The sequence below is a fragment of the Chlamydotis macqueenii genome, chromosome 4 (genome assembly GCF_036417535.1).
Source record: "Chlamydotis macqueenii isolate bChlMac1 chromosome 4, bChlMac1.mat, whole genome shotgun sequence".
Lineage (NCBI taxonomy): Eukaryota > Metazoa > Chordata > Aves > Otidiformes > Otididae > Chlamydotis > Chlamydotis macqueenii.
Window position 1 is genome coordinate 78,320,105 of NC_141559.1, and position 17,070 is coordinate 78,337,174.

Genomic DNA, 17,070 nt, shown 5'->3' on the forward strand with positions numbered 1-17,070 from the left:
AAGCGGAGTAGGAAATTACTAAGTGCTTTACAGCGACAAACATAGTGAAACACACCAGAATTGCCAGTACCAGTATCAATGCCCAGCTGCACTGCAGGCCTCAGCTTGGAATTCAGTTGCCATCCCAGTGGCCAAGCAACTGCCCAGTGCTCCCCTCCGCTGGGCTGGCTGGTGCAGAGGAAGAGGCCTCAGCACAAGGCAGGAGAGCAGAGACTGAAAGAGCATCAGTAACAAGCCTGTAACTCACAGCTGTACCTATTTTTTCAAGTATTTGTTCTTGCATTTGCTCTCTCTAGTTAAGCCGTAGAGAAAACACAATGCTCATTTCCATTTCTGAACTGAGAGGACACGGGAGGTAAGACACAGGTGTGTCAGCTGCTTTGAATATATTTTACTCAAAATCTTTCCGCTTGCATATTATTTCTTGCTCTGTCCCTTTATCTGAAAGAGATGACTCAATCCCAATTCAATATTAAGTATCTTCTGGGAAAAGTTCTTAGCAGCTGCTTCACAATTATGCTTTTCTCTTCCCTGGCATTAGGGAGTGTAAACACTTATTAAAAATTTTAAAAGGAAAAGGAAATTTGAGGATTAAAATAATGTTTAATTAGTAGCTATAATACTCATCATCTTTCAGGTGCACAACACAAAGCAATTCATAAGAACGATTATTGTTATCCCCATCTTACAGAGAAATTAAATGAATTAAATTATCTGCTTAATGACACACTTAGCGTTAGATTCCAGATCTGGCTCCCAGTTCTGTGCTATACCAACTAGGTCACATTTAGCAATATACAATTTTTTAAAAATTGCCAGTTCTATAGTCACCAATATCTGGGATCTTAACCTTTTACTTTCTCTTTTTTTTTTTTTTTTTTAGCTTCAGCAATACTGAAGCTAGTAGCATTACTTTAACTTTGTTAACATCCTAACAGCACAACATGCAGAATTTAAAAAAAAAAAAAGGTCATATTTCTCAGTTGGCCCTTGACATGAAAAGAAACTGTATTTTCCAGCTGGAATCAGAGTTACTACACCAGCAGGTAAAACATACAATGTTCTCTGCTACATACCCATGGCTCGTAAGCAGCAGGACAAAAGAAGGAGAGTCAAGAAAGCCAGCATTCTCTGCGGGGAGTGAAAGGATTTGCAGTGCATAGGACAAGACTCAAGCACGTACAAACCAGCCATCAAGATCACTCCACTGCTTTCTTTGCATTCAAGTCAAAAAGGCTGAGGCTCTTTTTAAGCAAATACACGTTCAAGAGCAACCAAAGTTCTTGCCCAAATTGCCCATACTCATCACTCACAACAATCACTACTTTTCCCACGTCGGCTATTTTGTCAAAAACTACATTAAATTACCAAGGTTGAAAGTGTCTCAAATACTTTCAACAGAATACACAGGTAGTTTTGAAAAAACAAAAGCAACACTGAATTTTGTCCAAATGATCCTAGAAAAGCATGTAGCAGGCTAGTTCGGTATTAGTAACATTTCTGTCACCTAGCGCGGGATTCACTGACCCCACACCTTGCCACACAGACCTGGGAGCCTGAGTTGACAACATTTTTTGTCAGAGAAACAAGAGAAAGGTGTAACTTTTCTCCCAAAGGAATAAGCTCAGTCACAAGACAGAGTTGTTTAAAACTAAAAGAGACAGCAGGAAGCACTTGTAATAAACTTGAAGAACCTTTCTGGCAGTGGTAGGGAATGGTTTAAAGGCTAACTGGTCTTTGCCAAATCCAGGTTATGTTATTTCAATGATGAAAGAGCTTGAACATTATTCAGCAGCAAAATATGAACAACATGACATGCTTTCAGTTTGTTGTGAGGCTTTCGGAGGTAAAGGTAATTAACAAAGAACAATTTTCCTCAGTTCCTTAAGGAACGTTGCTTAAAGTTCACTGTGTAGCTTTCCCTAAATTTCAGTGGCTCTTTTTGTACGTGGGTAGCAATATCAACACAACATTCCTGCGATGCTGGTGGTTCCTCAGACTTGATTCAGCTATTTCCATCAAGATAATATTGATTTACATTATTTTATTAAAGAATGATACCCTGTACCCTTTGAATTATTAACTCCCATAGGGAAAGGACTTTTTTTTCTTCCAAAACATGCTTTCTTCATCTGGAGCAGACAAGGAAAAACAAAATCAGCACTTATTTACTGGCCACACTTTCTGTCTAATGTTTGTTCGTGGTTATTCTTTACAGGTTATTGCATCACTCTATCTATAAATACCTGTTTAACTTCAGAATTAATCTGAAAAATTTAATATCCAATCCCAATCCCCAGGCAATATTTAACGTCCCATTAAATAATTAATTCATTAAATGTTAAATTAATAGTGAATTAAAATTGAATAGTCAATCCTGATTTATTATCCTAAAAGTCCTCTCACAGTTTCCTGTTTCTAGAGCTGTGATAGCAAATCTACATCCTACTTACTTATAGCTAGCAAAAGAAAAGCAAATTAATCCCCACTGCAATGAAGTATGGTAATGCAAAAGAGTAAGTTCAGCATTTCTTATGGAATTTTTCCTTCAGGAAACTTAATTACATAGCACTGCAACGTACTTTTGTGTCAAAATACATGCTTGCTTTAGCTTTAGACAGGGTGAGAATATTAACTAACGTAAGACATAAATTATTTTATTTTAACTTAGAGATAAGCGTGGAAAAAAAAGAAGGAACTAGTCCTGCTGGTCTTGCAAAACTAATCCATGCGAGATGTGCTGAGGTAACATGACTGTGCCTGAGAAAAGAGCTTATACAAGCTTTTATCTCTTCATGCTACAACTGGAGGTAGATTGAATAGGAGTAGTAAGTGACCTACTTCAGCTACTTAGGGAGCAATTAAACGACATCAATTTGGGTGCTAGTGAAAAATAAAGCTTCTGGTAGTCTGTTACCACTCGTTCTTCAGCACCGTATGTCAAGACACATTGGAGAAATGAAACTGCTAGGCATGTCCCAAAGCCCTGTTTCTAGTTGGCACAGGCTGGTACTTTTGCAGTCTGACCATAAGTGTTTTCAACTTTAATTACACATCCTTACACCTTCACCATTAACCATGTGAGAAGAAAAAGGACTTTATATTCTTTTTCTGTGCTTGTACCGCCTTTTATCCAGTGCGGCTTTGATGGAGAACGAAGCCCACTGCTACAGTAGAGATTTTAAAAAACTGTATCCGTAGGATCTTGCATGAATCATTGTTGCAACTGCACACAAACTTGTAGGTTTATCTTGGAAATGTAGGAGAGCCCTGAAAAACAACCTGCCCCCACTTATCACAGAAAACATCTTCTAAGACCACAGTGCCACGACAATTACTGTTAGCTATGAGCCCTACTCGGAATAAAATGTCTCTTTCTTGCAAAGTGTCTATGATTGGTGATATCAAATACTTTTAGTCAGTGGGAGACCAATTCTCAAGCACAAATATTTGAATAGCACATCCAGGTTTTATATGGGGAGAAGAAGACTTAAATGTCTGAATGTGGAATTTTTCAGGTACTGATAGTTATAAAATTGGCTATTGAGTTTTACTGCATGTATTGTTAAACTCAAATTTCTCTTCACCCAAAGCTTCTTACACTTTTTTTCACAGTGATACCGTGTACAAGAGAAAAGTAGTTACTTACTTAACGGTGGCTGAAAGGAGGAATTTATTCAAGCGTGTTTTGAAGTTACTGTTTAAAGAGCAGCTATTTGCAGAGATCACTCCTTTCTCAAATAGGAGCTAAAGGCTTATCTATTAGCCTAGTTCAAGCCAGCTGTAAAAAAATAGGTTCAAGACTTCTTGAGGCAGAACAGGTTGAAATCTGCCGCTTTGTCGTTTAATCAGTTCTGCATATTTACAGCAATAGCTTATTTTGCAAGTACTTTGGATGGTATTTTGTTCTTGAGATGTATATAATCCAGAGTTAGATACTTGCATCTATGCCATCGTCATAGCGTTTGTTTGTTTGAAAGCTACTTCGGAACATTTTGATATTTCTATTGACACACTGCGTGAGTGAGGGTGGGCATACAGACACTAAATTTTTCCAGTAGACGTTAGTTTCTGTGGAGACTATTGTGAGTGGTGATAAAATAATCAGGCAACAAAAACACCACTTTATTTTTCTGTATTGTATGGTTAAAATCCTGAGAAATATATTATAAAACTATGCAACAAATTCAGAGATGTTTATAGTCACAACTTAAAATTTTGTATCTTTGACTTTTTGACCCAGGACTTCACTGGTTACCTCAAATTTATAACTTTTAAAGAAGCCAGATAATTTTTAAAAGATATTTCGTCCTGATCTAACATCTTCAAGGAATGAAGAATCGTAGGGAAGTGGAGAAAGTAGCTAATTATCTTCCCTGCTTAAAAATTTTTAAAAATCTTAAGTTATCTGTCTTCAATTTCTAGCCCCTGGGTTTTGAATACCTCTACTCTTTCAGGCCTGAAAGCTTGTTCGTTTGCCAAATGCTTGATTTTTGTTGAGGCTCCTGTCAACTTGTACTCTGTGTGCTTCACCATAGTCTCTTCTGGTTTCTCCTAATTTGTGTTACTTCTATACATTCAGAATATTGCATTTTGATCATATGACTCTTCCTTTAGCATAATTTCCCATAAAAGTGTAAGTTCATTTTCAAGGTCATTCATGGACTGTGTCACTGTAGCAATCACCCTCTGCTTGCTCTCTCACTCTCGGCCCTCTAGGCCAGTACCTACTCGAACCATTAAATTTAAAACATCTTTGATCAATATTCACGCTACTCTTTGCATATGCGGGCTGATCATTCACAAAAACCACGTTGTTTCTCAAATCTCTCCTTAAAACTTACCTTTATTCTGGTGCCAATGGAAAAAAAATACCATTAGTCAACTGGAGTGCTACTGACAGTTTGATCTACTATATCAACTAATATTGCTTCCTTATTGCCTGACACCGCCCTTTCTGTATGTCTTAATCAGCAACTCTTGGAGGCAAAGTGTTATGTCTGCATAAAAACTAAGGCCTTTAAATAAGGAGGGTATACAACACCTATACCGTATGATGTATACACTGTTGTTGCTGCCATGACAAGAACCTAATACCTAAAATGAAACAAGTAATTTGGTGGTTTCAAATATAGCTTGCTTTATAAAATATCTTATCACAAATTCCATTCTGTAGGTCTACTCTATTAAATATTTACATCTGAGAAGCAAACGTACCTGTTTTTTCCTTTCAGTGCCTGCTACCAAGTATTTTTTCAGACTACATGCAGTTGCTGATACGTTAAGACTCATTTCCTATTATTCAACTTCTGTTTGTCTGTTTGTTTTCCCTGCTGAAAATGCTACATATTATTAGGTCCATCTTGTTATTAGGAATCACTGAAGAGGCCCTAAAGTTATGAAGGAAATTGGGCTGCCTGATTTCCATGGCGTGAAGGACAGTAACTTCCTCATCATGGTGCATGAGGAATTTTTTGTGCCTTTTGATTTCATACATGAATGCGTTTGTTTGAAGGTAGCAGTAGACAAGGGATCAGTGGAGAGTCCTGAAGCAAACTGATGGGAAAAACTTTAAAAACACATTTAACACAACGGTGGGATTGACTTCTTTGAGAAAATGGGAGCATGAGACAGAATATGGCAGAAATATCCCACTTGTAGCAGAGCCCCTGATGCTGTTTGATGGGGACTTTTGGAGCTCAGACATTTCGAGATGGAAGGAACCTCAGAGAAAGCATAAGCTGAATACCACTGGTTTCCAGTAAACTGGATGACTCAATGGCTTCTTGGCCTTGGGTACTTTTTTAATTTTTGGTCTTCTTCCTCCCACATCTTCTGCTAGGAAAGTCTTGTGGTAAGAGAGCAGTATGTGTGTCTTGCTGGGTCACTGCAGAACACCATCAGCTGGCTTGTTACCATATTCTCAGTTTAACTACTTGTTTTTCTCATTATCTTGGCTACAGTCTTTTGTAAGAGCGCGCAGGCCTTGCATGAAAGGAATGAGGGGTCTGAGGTGGTGGAAGACATTTGCCTGTAAATATAACTACATAACCTAGCTCAGCTACAACTAGAGCTTCTCTAAAGGCTGCCATCCTCCCAAAGAACCTCTAGTGCACATTATTTTAACCCCCACAGCATCTCCTGTCACGCAGGAGCTCGCTGCTCCCAGTCTCTCTCAGCCTCCAAGGCACTCAAACAAAATGGTGGCCTGGTAGACGTTTCCATCTCACCCCGCCCGTCCCTCCGCGCTGCCAAACCCCTACTGCGCAGGCGCAGACCCGGCCCCCGAGCAGGTGTCAGGCCCTTCCCCATCTGCGCGTGCGCAGAAGGTTGTCCGCAGCGCCCCCGCAGGTGCATCTTGCCGATGTGCGCCTGCGCAGAAGCACTCTATAGGTGCCCCCTCCCCCTGTGCTATATCTGAGTACGCCGCGAACCGCACGTATAAGCGGGCGTTTCACGCCTCTTGCCTCCCTCAGATCCCTCCGCCGTCTCCAAAAGCGGCCCTTATGGCTTAAGGCTCAGCTCGCCTGACGCGGAAACATAAGTCTCAAGGCACGCTACGGCCTGAAATATGTTTGTTTTTCCATTTGGCCCGTCTTTGGTCTCTTCGCGGACGTGGGCGGGCTGGCGCACTCCTTCTCTCGAAGGTTTGCGGAAGGATACTTATTTTTCTCTGATCCGCCATCTGCTGAGCAACGGTTTCGAGGCGTGGCCAGGAGCGCGGGCACCGCCCCTCCAGGCCAATCGCAGCGGGAGGCTTGCCGCGAGCCCCGCCCCTCTGGCTCGGGAGAACCAATGGGAGCGAGGGATGGGGCGGCGGGGGCCGGCCGCGGGCCGGGGCGGGGGGCGGGTGAGGGGGCGTGCGCGCGAGCGCGGGGCCGAGTAGTAACGCTCGCCGGTTCGGTCGCCGCAGCGGCTGTTGCTGGGGGCGGAGGGGAAGCGCCGCGTCCGCGGAGCCCGCTGCCCGGGCGTGCGTGACCGCGGGGGGCGCCGGGAGGGGCAACCGGCGGCAAGGGCTGGCGGTGGGGGGGAAAGCAGGTGAGGGCAGGGGCAAGGCTCGAGGGCTGCCTGGGCGGGCGGGAGGGGGTGCTGGTGAGGCGGAGAGGCGTCCGGATGGAGCTTGGCCCGGTCGCCTCCTTCCCTGCCTTCCCTTCAGCTGCCGCCTCCCGCTTCGGCTCGTCGGAGGGAGGGAACAAAGAGGCTGGGGAGGCAGGGTGGCGGCCGGCCGGGCTGGAAATGGCTGGGAGCCGCACTGCAGCGGCTTCTGATACTTCCTTCCAGCCGCCCCCGCCGAGGCAGTGATTAACAGGACCGTGGGCGAGGAAGCGTCGTCCCGTGGGTGTCTGAGGGCTCGGCCTGAGCCGCTTGAACATAAGCGGGGGAGGGAGTCGGTGGGGGGAGGCCGGGGAGAGGAAGAAGGAAGCAACGCTGCTCCCGCCCGCTTTGGGCCCCGCGGTTCCCCGTGCGGAAAGGCGGGCGGGGGTCGGCCCGTCGGAGCGCGGCCTGCCAGCTGGCCGCCGCCTTGTCTTTATTTTATTTTATTTTTTTTTTTATTTCTTCTCTCCTCCTTCCGTCGGTTTTCTCCCTGGAGGCCTCCCGATGAGTTAAAATGGTGCTGAGGCTCGAGGGCAGCTGGTCGCTGCTGGTGGGGAAGAAGTTCCTCAGCCTGTCGGAGGAAGACGACAGGTCGTGGGACACCAGTCGCATCTCGGAATGGCCCTGGAAGTCAGGCAAGATTCGAGCGGTTTCGCACACGGACATATCCAAACAAGACCTGAAGGTAACTATGAACTTTTAGAGACCTTCTAAGAGGAGAGTGCTTACCCTGTGACCTGGAAGCTTCGTGTGTGTGCATGCATGTGGGTGTGTGCATACACAGATATACACACACACGCAGTGTTGTTGAGGGAGAGAGGTCTTCTTGGTCAACCTGCCTGCTTAACATGCTTGAAAACATGTGCACCTCTAGCTAGAGTTCCCAGTGTGCTTGTACTAACACTGGAAATTACCGCAAACTAATTATACATGTGCTTTCTTCCACCAGCATGTTGAAAACTTCAGCGTTTTATTTTTGTGTATTTCCTAAATGGAACTTAAGACCTTGTCAGTTGTGAGTGATTTTTCTTTTCTCCAGAGATGAAACTGAAACACTCCTATATTGTTGGGATTGGTGACTTTTCTTTCTTGCTCTTTGAAGTAGCTGGTAATCAACAAGTATTTCTACTGTCTTAAAAGATATACCAAATTCACGTATGGTGTTGGAGGTTTCTTGGACTCATCTTGCGTGTCAGCTACTTAATAATGATTGCCAACAGGATTTTTAAACACACAATCACTTATGGCCAGCTTATTGTAATTTGTTAACTATATGTATTGGGTGGAAGTCAAGTGACTTTCACAGTTTGACTGTGAAGCTCTTAAGGGGCCATTTGGCAACTGTAGTCAGTAGAACTATTCAGCTGTGTCTGGGCAATTACTGTAGTATACAAAGTACTCGCTAAGGACAAAACTGCATTATAGTAGTGACGTCTTGTTACACTTTTACTTGTTTTTGCAAGGGACTTTTGGTGGCAGGCTCTTTGACAGCAAGAACAGTACCATCTTTCAATTTAAACTGTTCCCTTTATTTTTTTTTTTTAACGGGAAGAACTTTGTGATCTCTGATTAACTGAAGAAGAACCTAGTCCTTGTCAAACAAGAAGAAATTGTGGGCGCTTCTAACTTTTCTTTGAAAGTGTAAACTTTGTTATGAAGAGTCCCCGAGTTGTTAGAGGCCGAGCTTCTTGTTGTGGATCTGCGGCAGGGGTGGAGCTTTCTCCATCTTTGGCCAGCGGGGCTGTGCCCATGCCATACTTGGAGTGAGGAGGAGGATGTTGCTGCTGCAGAAAGCTCTTCTTAAGGACCTTCTCTGGGACTTAAAAGGAGAAGGAGCAGGTGCTGTTGGGGGCTTTACTGTGAGCCTTGTAACTGGTTACGGTTCTGTCAGAAGCCATTGATTTAATTCATTCTCCAACAGGAGCGTTAAAGAAGTTGCAAAGTAGACAATTGAAGCATAGAGAGCTTTTGTACCAAAACACATGCCATCTCCTTTCCTCTCTCTCAGCTATGTGGAAGAGTAACGTATAGTTAGAGTCAAAATAGTAATGGATTGGGGGGGAAAAAAATCTCTAAAAGAGTAGAAATATTTAATCTTTTTGTATAGTGTCAGGAGCAAGCTACAGAGTAGAAGGACTGCCAACTGCTTTTGAAAGTATTTTCCCAACTGTATTTTCCTGCTTGTGTGCTGTTGATAGTATAGACAAAACAAGCCGTTCTGGTACTTGTGTTATTTGCTTATCTCTTTTATTGTTTCCATGAACTTTGAAATTACTAAATTAATTTCTGCACCCATTAGTTTTACAGCTCCTATCCATGGTAATGCTCTTTTGTGTGCATGCTTGTACTTGCCTTTTGCCTCAGAGGGAAGCTGAACACAAGGCAGTGTTTCTAAGATTCACTCAACTGAGATTTCTCTGCTGTTAGGGTAAATTAGTTAAATGTATTTGAACTAGATCGTTGTATTTTATGGGAAGAAGGAGTGTTTTTTCTGTTTTTTTTTTGTGCGAACAGTGTTCTCTACGAAGACATTGCAATTCCTATATTCAGGCAGAGTTGTATTTGTGGTCTTTCCCAATCCTTTGCTAATCTCTGCATGTTGCCTATGAAAGAAGGGTAATGCCATCCCAAAGAAATTAGTCAAGCCACCATGATTTTGCCATGAAGTGACAGCTGCTTTCCTCTTGAAAAGTTTGTATAGATGCTTCAGAGATTTGTAAAGATAAATACCAATTAAAAGCAGCCAGCAAATTACTGTTTTCACATTCTGTTATTTGATCACTTTTATTGGCTTACTGTTATTTGTACTGTCAATAAATTAACTACGGTTATTCTTTGGGAGTCTTAACTAAAATATTTCTGGAAAACCAGCTTGTTCATTCAGGCACTCTAGAATTGGTGGAAAATGTATGCGCCACTGCTGTATACAGTCTTTTGAAGTTTTGGGGATTTTTTGCTGGGTTTTTCCCTGATTGTAAACACTAGTGGCAGAGTTAACACTCTTAAGTCTTCTGCTGCTCAAGGACAGTTTTTGAGATGGGAAGATTGTAGAGTTAAATAGGAATATTAATATTTTATGTTTCAGTAATGATGACAAACCAGTTAACAGTGATTATTGCTTATAAAATACTAGGTCAGCCTGGGATGCTCTAGTGATTGCTTGATTGTGTGACAGTAAGGCAGTAATCACAGTTGCATTATAAGTACTTCTAATTATTTTTTCTTTACTGAAATAGTTGCTTGTTTATCCTTTTTATGTTGTATGTATCCGAATTTTGTGGTTAGTCACTCCTTTGTTTCCTTTCTGTAGATTTGTGTAGAATTTGATGATGAGTCCTGGGAAAAGAGAAGATGGATAGAAGTCTACAGCCATAAAATGAAAGCATTCCTGGTGGAGCAAAAGCTGGTGCTGGCCGAAAGGAAATCTCAGGCCAGTTCTATGTCTCCTGTCCAGTGGCCTGCAATGGCAAGTATACACTTGACCTAACTCACTTTAGTTCTGCAGTTCCATCTTTTGAGGACAGAGTTGTTACAAGTGTGAATCTCTCAAGTACAGCTTCACTCGTGTACTCTTACATGTGATCTGAAAGGAGACTAAATCTCTTTGTGCAGCTAGAGCTAGGCGGAGCTTGTAAGCATTTGAAGTTGGTATGTTGTGCCTGGAGACAGAGGAATGTATTTTTATGACTTTGCTTCCCTCCCAAACCACTGTTCTGTACACTGTTAACTCCTTCTCCCTTTAGTCTCATGTTTCTTCCTTCTTTCACAAAATTGCAGTTAAGAATAGAGAGAAAAGGGGTAAGGTTAGCCTTTATTTTTATCTTAAATTCTTGTTTTACTCTGCCTTAAGTACTGTTAGTTCTTCAGTGTTTCTTCATCTGAGACAAAAATAATTTTAATGACTCTTACGTGATGGCTGTCTGCCACACATAATTTGTGAGATCTGGATTTTGTGCGTATAAAAACTTGAGCTATGCTGTACAAGCCAGAGAACTAAGCTTTCTGTAGCTGCCATGCATGGCTGGTTAGGCAAATTAGGCAGCAGAGGTGAACAGGGAAGGTTTCTTAATGTATTCAGCTGGTATAGTTTTACTTGACTCCTTTGGATATTGCTAGTCGTTGAGGTAGTTGTGAAATAAATGAATATGCACGTTTGCTGAACATTAATTATGCTGAAGTTGTACTCCATGTTTAATACTGTTAACTTCTCTAGTTGTATAGTATGTAATGTGATTAATGTTGCTGCATTTTAGCTGAAGTTTTAATGTAAGCAGGTATTTATTGGAATGGAAGTAGGGCCAAATAGGATGGGAGAGGAAGTAGGAAGATGAATCTTTGATTTTATTTCCTGACCCGTGCATTAATAACAGCAATTCTGCTAGGAGATTTTGCTGATACAATGTTCTGAAAACCTGCTTGTTTAAACGTAGCTGTTGTTGCTTTCCAAGTGTCTGAACAGTTCATGCTGGATACTTGCTTTGTTATGCAAGAAGCTTCCTTCATGATGTGTTTGAAGTGTCAGTTCAGGCAATGTACGTGTTTAAAAGCTCATTTAGCAGAGGAACAGCGTAGGATAAAGTAAATCACGGTACTGGAGCTTGCCTTGGCAAGTGAGACTTCCCCTTCTCACCACACAAGGCAGGAAAGAAGGGGTCAAAAGAGATGTGTGGTTTAATTTATTTAAATCTTGATCACAATTTAGTGATTCAAGTATGCAGGAGAGTGTTTCTGACAAATGGAATAGCTTTGCAGAGTTCAGAGACTCCTGTTCCTCTTATGGTGATACTGCCCTTTGCCAATGCTGTCTGAACTGAAGTGAAAACAACAAAGGGGAAGACAGTCTTCCTGTCTTTCTAACTAACTGTCCTTCTGACACTTAGTCTATCAGAATAGTGGTTTTGTGGGTTGTTTTTTGTGTGTTTTTGTGGGTGATTTTTTTTTTTCTTTTCTCTTTTTAAATGGGGCACCGATGTACCTTTCACATAGGGAAGAGTTACTCTTGCAGCTTCTGATGTTGCAGGCTCCACTGAGAGCTGTTACTGCAGGACTAGATGTCACTTAACCTTGTACGTTAGGAAGAACTCAGAAGCTTTTAAAGGAAGTTTTTGTTTCTTGTCTGTTCTTAAAGCCTTTGGTATACCTGAACACAACTTCATCATTCTACTGCAGTGGTATAACAACTGTGAGGCCATCCAAGTCATCACACGCACCTAAACTAAGGCTTCAGTATATTCTCAATACTGCATGAGCTTTGAGAACTTTAATGTAAGCCATGCAGCAGGCCTCCGTCGATTTGCTAGTTATTCCCCAAATATACCATAAGGAGGGTTTTTCATTAACATACCCACAATTAGAACTCTTAATATTAGTGAATTCTTCATGTTGAGATGAATGATAAATTATTTTTAATGACAGCCACCTGAACTGAATTCCAAACTCATTCTCATAAATGAAATTAATTTCAAGTGTAGTCCAGTAACTCTCTTATTAGGCATATATTAGAAGTTTTCTGAGAAACTTGCTTTGTTTCAACAGTTGCATGTAGGAATTTTAACAGAGAAATAGATGCAAGAGTAAAATAACATTTTAAATGGAAATGATGAATGATGAGATCTTCTTACTCTGTTTCTAAGAAAATGTTTATTACTTTTCTAGACTTACAAATCCTTAGTGGACAAAGCTGGTTTGGGATCAATGGTTTCAGTACGCTATCTTGGTGAAGAGAGATGTGTTTTTCTTTCTAAAGACCTTTTGACACCCATTCAGGTAACATTGTATGACATTGTTAAGGTGGAAGAGAAATCTTTTATCTTGGTATTTAAGATATGTCAAGTGAATATATTATAAATGCAAACTTTAGATGGATTAAAAACTTGGAGTAGGTGTTTATTGCTATAACTGATGAATATCAGTTCTGAATGTAATGTGCCTGTTGATTAAAAACCTTCTGAAGCTGATCCAGGACATAGTCACTTAAGAGAGCTGGGTGAGGGAGTGTTCTGGGACAGTTATTCAGTTCAGATGACAGCAATTTTGTTGTGTTGATGGTGGGGATAATCCAGAATAGTTTCCCTTTGTTTTTGTGGACATGACTGTCATTACTATTAAAGGAGTTGCAGGGATGTCTGAAATCTTGCTATGTAATAGAAACACATCACTTCTAATACTAGACAAAAAAAATTGGGATTGGGCAGGGTGTAAATGAGGTAGTTGAATTATAGTCCCTTTATTGAGCACTGGGACAAAAGCTTCTTAGTGAACATTAAGTAGAGGCACATTGAACAGTTGCCCTGCATGACTGACTGGTGTCTGCTACTGATAAATCATAGAATTGTTAGGGTTGGAAGGGACCATTAAAGCCCACCCAGCCCAACCCCCCTGCAAGGAGCAGGGACATCTCCAATCAGACCAGGTTGCTCAGAGCCCCGTCCAACCTGGCCTTGAATGTTTCCAGGGATGGGGCATCCACCACCTCTCTGGGCAACCTGTGCCAGTGTTCCACCACTCTCACTGTAAAAAAATCTTCCTGTTATCAAGTCTATATCCAGTTAATATCAAGTTAATCAATAATAGTTATCTATATCAAGTTAAATCCAATAAAGGATTTAACCTTTTCAGGAAACTACTCTCAAGACGCATAAAGAGTCTGAATAAAGCTAGTAATAGATGTCCCATGTTGAGACTGCTAGTAGTGCCATCATTAGTGTTCTACTTTGAGTTGTCAGCAAATAAACAACTCCTTTTGAGAAGCTGACAAAAGAATCACTTAAAGCTAAAGTTGAGCTTGCAGATTGTTGTCTTGCCCGTGTTGGCTCAGACAACAGAGTGAAGATTTCTTCATGTAGAAGCCTTATCTCAATACTGCAATGGAGAAGATTGCTTTTCTGACATCTTGAATAACAGTTTCTGGACTACAAGCTCTTCAGCCTTCTGCCTCTTACAAATATCAGAACAGTGCTTGGGACAAAAAAAAGATTTGAGAAGTTAAAATCCTGAATTTAAAAATGGATGGCTCAATTAAATGCGGTGCTTATCAGCAATGTAGTAAAACAAAGACAGATTATTTTCAGAACGATATTAGAGTGGACCTGGAGAGCTCTCTTCAGTCTGGCTTGCAGATGGTCGATCCAGGTTAGTGGTAAGGAAATTATGTCTGCCTCAATAAATACAATATCCTAGGAGCTGAAGGAGCACAGGGTAACAAAAAACTTGTTAGACTTGTATGAGTTGCTGCTATCTTGTTTCTAAATATTATGGATTTTGTTAATCAAAAGCTTTATCCTTAATACTAGCTTCTATATTTTAATTTTTTTTTTTTTTTTTTTTTTTCTGAACAGGATATGGAAAGTTCCAGGCTTCCTCTTAAGGATGATCAACATGTTAATGAAGAAATTCAGGCTTTGGTTAAGAAACACCTAGATGAAACACGCTTGGTACAAGGTACAAGCATATTCTGGCAATAAATACCCAAGTCAAAGGGGAAATCTTTGCAGTGGTGGTGTGTATTGCAGTAATCTGTTATAGGGATAAAGACTTTTTTTAAAATACCAATTCCACTTTCTTTGGCAGCAGTGAATGCCAAATGTGAAGGATTATAGAGATTTAAGTTTCAAGTATTTCCTTTGTAAGAGTGAGTATATAATTTAGGCACATATAGATGGCCTGGCACTTGTGAAAGAGGTATCGAATTTGTAGCAATTCTCACAGAAATTACTTGGAGTTGTTTATGGTAGCTTGATTTCCAACGCCCCCCACCCCCCCCAGTGTTCTGCTTGTTTTTAAAAACTTTCAAAGTTTTGTATAGAGTGTTTTTTTTAGTCAAGTTAAAGTTGTTGTTTTTAGGTTTGCCATGTTCAAAGTCTTAATTACTGAGTTCATACGAACATACTTGTAGTTGTATGCTCGCATATGTGTGAAATGTCTTATTTTAATGGACATGTAAATACTGCAATTTGAGAGTTGTCATTTCCAATACTGTAAAGAGAGGAGAAACTCACATCTCATCACTGAATTTTCATTCTCATATCTGCCTCACTGCCTGAAATCTAGAGGTCAGTCTGGCCTCTGCTGCGTGTCTTAACCTCCAGAAAACTTTGAACTATCCCAGGAAGGAGGCAGCTGGAACATAGTTTTATCATGACCTGCCGCCACCCAGCAGTGTGGAAATTGTCTAAAGATTCTCAGTTTGATTTGCTTGCTTGTATCTTGCATGCAGTACAGTTGCTAAACTCGCATTGGTAACTGTGATGATCTTCATGCTTAGTTTTTCTTAAGCTCCCTTTTCTTGTATTTTTTCAATTTTTAAGGTGGAAAAAATATCATTGGTTCAAAAATTAGAATTTATAGCCTGGATCCATCTACTCAGTGGTTCACAGCAGTTGTTGTCAATGGCAATCCAGCTACAAGAACTCTAGAAGTCAACTGTCAGGAGGTAGGAACCAGTTACTGTGCATTTACAAACGGAGATGGGGAATGCGTGAGAACTCGTGTTCAACAACACCATTTTTAATTCTGTCCTTACTGTAATAAGCTTGAAAAAGTGGAGAACAGCAAAATAACTGTTGCCTCAAAGTGTTTCTGTATGCTGCTGGTAGAATTATCAAGTAGCAAATGACCTTCTGTGCAAAATGAGGGAGACCTGGAGTTTTTATTTGAAGAGTGAGGCAAATGTATGATCTTCGTTTCTTTTGTGTTCTGTGTTATGTAGGCAGTGCTTTGAAGCACCAGTTTGTATCTGTGTTTTCATGCAGAGACACTGTCACAACAGTGTATTGCTAAATTCATCTCGATATTCAAAAATCTAGAAATTAAGTGTCTAACCTTAGTCTGTACCGCAACATCTAATATAAATACATTCAAACAGTAACTCTCACATCTCTAAATGGCTGCTTCTGTGTTTTTTGTTCCTTTCCAAGATTCCAGCTTTAAAGACTCTTGATCCAGAGTTAATTCATGTTGAAATCATATATGACAATAATGGAAAATGTGGTAAGACCTATTATTGTTTGTCATTCAAACACTAACTAGCATATTTGTAATAAGTGGACTAAACTTGATCACCTTCTCTTCTAGATAAATCTAAAAGAATTGGGGGTGTGAAAAGGAAATCGTCTGAGAATAGTGGAAGTGTTGATGCTAAACACACAAAATCTTCTCCTGAGGTAATGTCTTACTATGTTACATATTACTGTTATATAATGGTTATGTCATTTCTCAGAACATTCTTAAATAAGGATTAGATGGGAAAGTAGAATAATAAATACAATCCCTGGGAGGGTGTGTTGAGTTCTTTGAAACTTGTCTAGACATGAGTAAAACATCTTGCCTTGTGATAATCAGAGAAAAAGTTACTGAGCCTTGAAGGCTTTGTTTGGTGTTTTTTTTTTTTTTTTTTAACTGTACTTTTTCTGCCTCCTCCTCCTTCGACTTAGGAGTTAGCCTGCCTGGTCATGTATTCTGTAGTGGGAGAAAACACAAAGCAGTTCTCAAGTTTATAACTTTTGCTTTTCACCTCTTTTAACTATTTTGTACTTAAACTCAGAACTTTCAGCTACACCTGCATGCTTTGAGGATTCAAGCTGCACAAGCAGTAGTCTGGAAGAATGTTGTTTCAGTAAAAAAAGGGAATATGGGTACTTCTCTAATACTTCCATGTCTACATTTATTTCTTTTGTGAGTGACCTGCCAAGTATCACTGAGATCTAAGAAGACCATCTCAAAGGTCAAAAGATGATCTCAGTAACTTAAGTATAGAAATGCAAATGAAAAGTAATGGCTTGGCTAAACAACAGTACTTCAAACTTTTCCTATAATTTTGCCTCGGTGTTTCTGACCAAAAATTGCATTTAAGGCAGGAACAGTCTTCTGGAGGCTCTGGAGTTATGGTGAGATGGGAGGGTCTGCTTTTGTTTTGGGGTTTTTTTTTTTGGGGTTCTGTGCCAGTTCAGCTGCGTAGATCTGGTTAATGACTAGATA

At 40.7% G+C, this 17,070-nt stretch overlaps 1 protein-coding gene across 1 annotated transcript in view; it reads left to right on the forward strand.

Moving 5' to 3' along the window:
- Positions 1-7,155: 7,155 nt before the first annotated feature.
- Positions 7,156-17,070, forward strand: part of KDM3A (lysine demethylase 3A) — a 32,862-nt gene continuing 22,947 nt past the window's right edge. Inside the window, exons 1-8 of the mRNA XM_086747550.1 lie at positions 7,156-7,335; positions 7,592-7,780; positions 10,406-10,561; positions 12,751-12,861; positions 14,433-14,535; positions 15,402-15,526; positions 16,011-16,083; positions 16,168-16,256. Coding sequence (XP_086603676.1) covers positions 7,610-7,780; positions 10,406-10,561; positions 12,751-12,861; positions 14,433-14,535; positions 15,402-15,526; positions 16,011-16,083; positions 16,168-16,256 — 828 coding nt within the window. The 5' untranslated portion in view covers positions 7,156-7,335; positions 7,592-7,609. The remainder of the gene's footprint in view (positions 7,336-7,591; positions 7,781-10,405; positions 10,562-12,750; positions 12,862-14,432; positions 14,536-15,401; positions 15,527-16,010; positions 16,084-16,167; positions 16,257-17,070) is intronic.